Here is a 5,156-nt window from a genome sequence, read left to right as displayed (position 1 = left end):
CCACACGCACGAACGTAGGCCTACGGATATAAATACAATGGCCACTTATTATATGGTTACTTGCCATTTTCACAAATAACCTTTTGTGATTTTTGAGAGTCTAAGTGTGGTTTGGTGGTCCTTTGTCAATGATGACCAATCAGCTGTCCAAGTATTTGAATGACCTCAATTTAACTGAACTGACCAGACTTTCTGGCTGCATTTCATCACAATGAAAAGGACATGCAACAGAAAAGTAAAACCTGTAGCTCATGTTTGGACCTGATACTTACATTTGCCTATTTCCTGCATTCTACCCATTGGTTGCCAATCAGGTTTGAAGGGTGACATCTTAGCCAATCAGGTTTGAAGGGTGACAACTTATAAATGCAGCGGCTCCAAGGGAGACCTCAGCAGATGATACCTGAAGCGTCACCAACATGAAGCTGCTCCTCTGTACTCTGATCCTGGGGCTGCTGTGCTGCACAACAGGTAAGAGGATGAACCCGTGATCGCTTTTACATTACAGTCCAATGATTCAGATATTAGTAACTAACAGAATCGTCATTTAAATAATATCACTTTATTACTTAACTTATATTAACTATATATTGTAATTGATTAGGCACATAACTTTATCAGCGTTAAGATTTTACTAAAATACTAATATGGAAAATATACAGAAAACATGCTGATTTTGATTGATAACACAACATGATGGCATGATAGCAAGCGTTGAATTGGGTGTTCTTGTGTAAGGATATATTTAAAATAATCTGATATATTAATGGTTCAAGAGCGAGGGGTCAAATCTACAAATCTGCAACAGCTGTGCATAAGTGCCTCTCATTCCTTTTGCTTTATTGTTTATGATTCTCTGTTATCTCATGCCACTTTTTTGGTTGATTTTTTTTTTTAAATATAGGCTCTCTCAGTCCAAATTAGCAGGGATATAAAAAACAATTCCCAAAGCTTTTGTAGACTAAACCCAGCAAGCAAGCCTCCACCGGCCCCATGCAGGCAGGCTGTGGGCACTGTGGGCTAGGGCCAGCCCACACCAATCCTTCACAGGCCCGGTATGGGCACTGTGGGCTAGGGCCAGCCCACACCAGTCCTACACAGGCCCGGTGTGGGCTTGCCCAAGCGGGGCCTGCAGCTTTGGGTTCACTGCGGGCTGTCACCGGATAGCCCAACAAAATCTAAGCTGCCCAGAAAACCCATGCTGGGCCTTTGCGGGCTGCCACATATGGCCCCCCTTAGGGCTGGCACAAGGGCCCTTTGAGGGCTGCCCACGCAGGCCCTTTGAGGGCTGCCCACGCAGGGCCCTTTGAGGGCTGCCCACGCAGGCCCTTTGAGGGTTGCCCACGCAGGCCCTTTGAGGGTTGCCCACTTTGAGGGCTGCCCACGCAGGCCCTTTGAGGGCTACCCACGCAGGCCCTTTGAGGGCTGCCCACGCAGGCCCTTTGAGGGCTGCCCACGCAGGCCCTTTGAGGACTACCCACGCAGGGCCCTTTGAGGGCTGCCCACGCAGGCCCTTTGAGGGTTGCCCACGCAGGCCCTTTGAGGGTTGCCCACTTTGAGGGCTGCCCACGCAGGCCCTTTGAGGGCTACCCACGCAGGCCCTTTGAGGGCTACCCACGCAGGCCCTTTGAGGGTTGCCCACGCAGGCCCTTTGAGGGTTGCCCACTTTGAGGGCTGCCCACGCAGGCCCTTTGAGGGCTACCCACGCAGGCCCTTTGAGGGCTGCCCACGCAGGGCCCTTTGAGGGCTGCCCACGTAGGCCCTTTGAGGGTTGCCCACTTTGAGGGCTGCCCACGCAGGCCCTTTGAGGGCTGCCCACGCAGGCCCTTTGAGGGCTGCCCACGCAGGGCCTTTGAGGGCTACCCACGCAGGCCCTTTGAGGGCTGCCCACACAGGTCTCTTTGAGGGCTGCCTACACAGGGCCCTTTGAGGGCTGCCTACACAGGACCCCTGAGCTTTTGCTCATTGGCAAAATGCTGGCCCCACAGTGATGGCCCTGCGTGGGCAGCCCTAACATAGCCCACAGGAGCCCTCACTAGGCCCACACAGAGCCTGCACTCATTTTTTGCTCATTTATTTATTGAATTTATTTATATATGATAGTAAAAAATAGAAAGTGTTTGTTCTGCAAATCTAAATGGATGCAGTTACAGCATAACTAACATCTGTATAGTCAGAAATGTACAATAGCCAAAAGGAATTCAAATTAAAGACTTTATTAATACAAGTGTGTGTGTATGTGTGTTTGTATACAGAAAAGAATATAAAAAAATGAATTATTATTATTATTATTATTATTGAGCTTTGTCAAACCAAACTCCGAGGTAGAAAACGTATAACTTTTGAGTTTGGGTGGACAAAGCTCACGTGGACTACTGGTAAGGGTGTTGGGCTGGAAAGCATAAGGTCATCGGTTCAATCCCCAAGCGGCAGGAAAAATGTGCTGTGCTTCACTTCACTGTGTGCTGTGTGTATCACAACCCTGGATGGGTAAAATGCAAAGATCAAATTCAGAGTGTGTGTGTGTCACTACCTTGGATGGGTAAAATGTAGAAATCAAATTCAGAGTGTGTGAGTCTCTACCCTGCATAGGTAAAATGCAGAGATCAAATTCAGAGTGTGTGTGTGTCACTACCTTGGATGGGTAAAATGCAGAAATCAAATTCAGAGTGTGTGAGTCTCTACCCTGGATGGGTAAAATGCAGAGATCAAATTCAGAGTTTGTGTGTGTGTGCCAGTTTCTGCCAGTTTTTTACTTTCACTTTTATGTTTTACTATTATATATAAATATATTCAATAAATAAATGAGCCAAAAATGAGTGCAGGCTCTGTGTGGGCCTAATGAGGGCTCCTGTGGGCTATGTAAGGGCTGCCCACGCAGGGCCAGCACTGAGGGGCCAGCACTTGGCCAATGAACAAAAGCTCAGGGGCCCTGCGTGGGCCTTGTGAGGGCTCCTGTGGGCTGTGTTAGGGCTGCCCATGCAGGGCCAGCAATGAGGGGCCGGCACTTTGCCAATGAGCAAAAGCTCAGGGGCCCGGCATGGGCAGCCCTCAAAGGGCCCTTGTGCCAGCCCTAAGGGGGCCCGTATAGGGCCTGTGGAGGCTTGCTTGCTGGGAAGAGATCAAACTCTTCTGGCTCATGGTCAGGTTGCTGAATGTTAGACCTATAGCTGGTTGTGTGCTACCAGGGAGTGAGGCCATGGAAAGTTCTGATTCTGAATTCTGATTCTGAAAGCAGCAGGGTCTGAGAATGTGAGGTATGATTTTACATCCTCCCATTCCCGCTCCCATATTATGCCAACACCACCAGTGGTCCAGTTTCGCTGGCTGCTAACTGGTGTTAGTGTGCAGAATCCTCCAGAACATAAGTTTCCCCTCAAGAACAGCATTTGTTTTGCATGACCCATAGACTGTCACTGTGTCTCATCTACACATCTACATATGCTCTATGAAGGCTGAATACGAGTCGGTTGGATTTTAGAAGGGGTGGGTGTTCTTCCATTACTAGACACGCAAGAGGCATATACCATAGTGATGGCGAAATGAATGTTCGAAGGAGAAGCACTGTTCAGTGAATCTGTCTCCCTGGCCTTTGTCACCCACAGTACACACACTGAAATGCTACACCTGTGTGGGCGAAGACTGTAAGACGGAGACTGAGTGTCCTGCCGAGAGCAACTTCTGCAGAACTGTTTCCACCGGTGAGTATTCCAGAGAAGGCTTTAAAGCAGGGGTTTTCAACCGCTGGTCCGTGGCGGTATTGCAGGGGGTCCGCGATTTAAAATAAATAAATAAATAAAAAATTGCTTTCATATTTCAACACATTTCCAGATTACTCATGAAAATGTCTGAAATAAGAAAAATATGTCTAAAATAATATAAAGGTGATTTACGCTGACAGAATGTAGCCTTGCACCTATCCAGTCTATGGTAGCCTGTGCTTTGCTGATGTTAATGCATTGCGTTCGTAACGTCACGCCATACCGGATAATTCATAACGTACAGTCTCGTGTGCGAAGTTGACAAGCATCTGCAGTTAAGCCTCTCCCCACACATGCACGAACGCACACACGCACGCGTGCGCAGGCACATCAGTGGGCCGCGGATTACTTTCTAGTCAGAATGGTGGTCCCTGGGACAAAACCAGTTGAAAACCCCTGCTTTAAAGTAACACTATGGAGTTTCTGGAGCCGGCAGGTAGGGGGCTACTTTCTGCTGGACTATTTAGTAACTATTTAGTAACTTATTAGCTGTCTTGCTTTGTCTTGTATTGCACTTGCTTGATGTTTGACTGTGTTAGGATAGTTGTTGACTCGCTAGTTTGTTACTGAATAGTCAAGCAGAAAGTAGCCCCTTACCTGGCGGTTCCAGACACTCCATAGTGTTACTTTAACATGTCTGTACCTTCCAGAGTTGATGATACTCCCTGTGTTCTCTGCCTTACCCATGTTATGTGTGTTATGTTCTCTGCCTTGCCCATGTTCTGTGTGTTATGTTCTCTGCCTTACCCATGTTCTGTGTGTTATGTTCTCTGCCTTACCCATGTTCTGTGTGTTATGTTCTCTGCCTTACCCATGTTCTGTGTGTTGTGTTCTCTGCCTTACCCATGTTCTGTGTGTTATGTTCTCTGCCTTACACATGTTCTGTGTGTTATGTTCTCTGCCTTACACATGTTCTGTGTGTTGTGTTCTCTGCCTTACCCATGTTCTGTGTGTTATGTTCTCTGCCTTACCCATGTTCTGTGTGTTGTGCAGCGGACGAGTTCAGCAGAACATGTGAGGAGTTCTGCGTTTCAGGAATCAACAGATATTGCTGCTCGAGCGACCTGTGTATAGCATGACATGTTTGTCATATAGGAGGCCCACTTCACAATCTCACCATTCCATATGCTCCCTGCGTATCAGATGACGGAATATGTAGAACTTTGTAGAACAGTTCAGGCATTTATCATGTGGCCAAATATTTGTACTGTACAGACCGACCTGCAAGCGTCAGTCATTTTGTAATGTACACAATAAAATGGCATCCTTACTAATAAGATATCATTAACCCTCCAATCCTGCATCCTTTACACACCAAACTAAATAAAATGTCATATGAATCAAAATGGAATCGGTTTAGATGGTGCTTTTTTCTTTGCTTTTCTGAAGTTTGAT

The 5,156-nt window shown here is 47.1% G+C and overlaps 1 protein-coding gene across 1 annotated transcript; it reads left to right on the top strand.

Annotated features, from left to right (window-relative positions):
• Window positions 1–419: 419 nt before the first annotated feature.
• On the top strand, window positions 420–4,840 carry LOC308368989 (uncharacterized protein; the record flags this gene model as incomplete). The annotated part of the gene is made up of 3 exons (XM_080843298.1): window positions 420–471; window positions 3,606–3,701; window positions 4,755–4,840. The coding sequence occupies 3 exons, from the start codon at window positions 420–422 to the stop codon at window positions 4,838–4,840; spliced, it is 234 nt and encodes a 77-aa protein (XP_080699424.1).
• Window positions 4,841–5,156: the final 316 nt, after the last annotated feature.

Source organism: Sprattus sprattus (assembly GCF_963457725.1).
Source record: "Sprattus sprattus genome assembly, chromosome: 1".
NCBI lineage: Eukaryota > Metazoa > Chordata > Actinopteri > Clupeiformes > Clupeidae > Sprattus > Sprattus sprattus.
The sequence above is the reverse complement of the archived record's forward strand: the minus strand, read 5'-3'. Positions and strand labels throughout refer to the sequence as shown.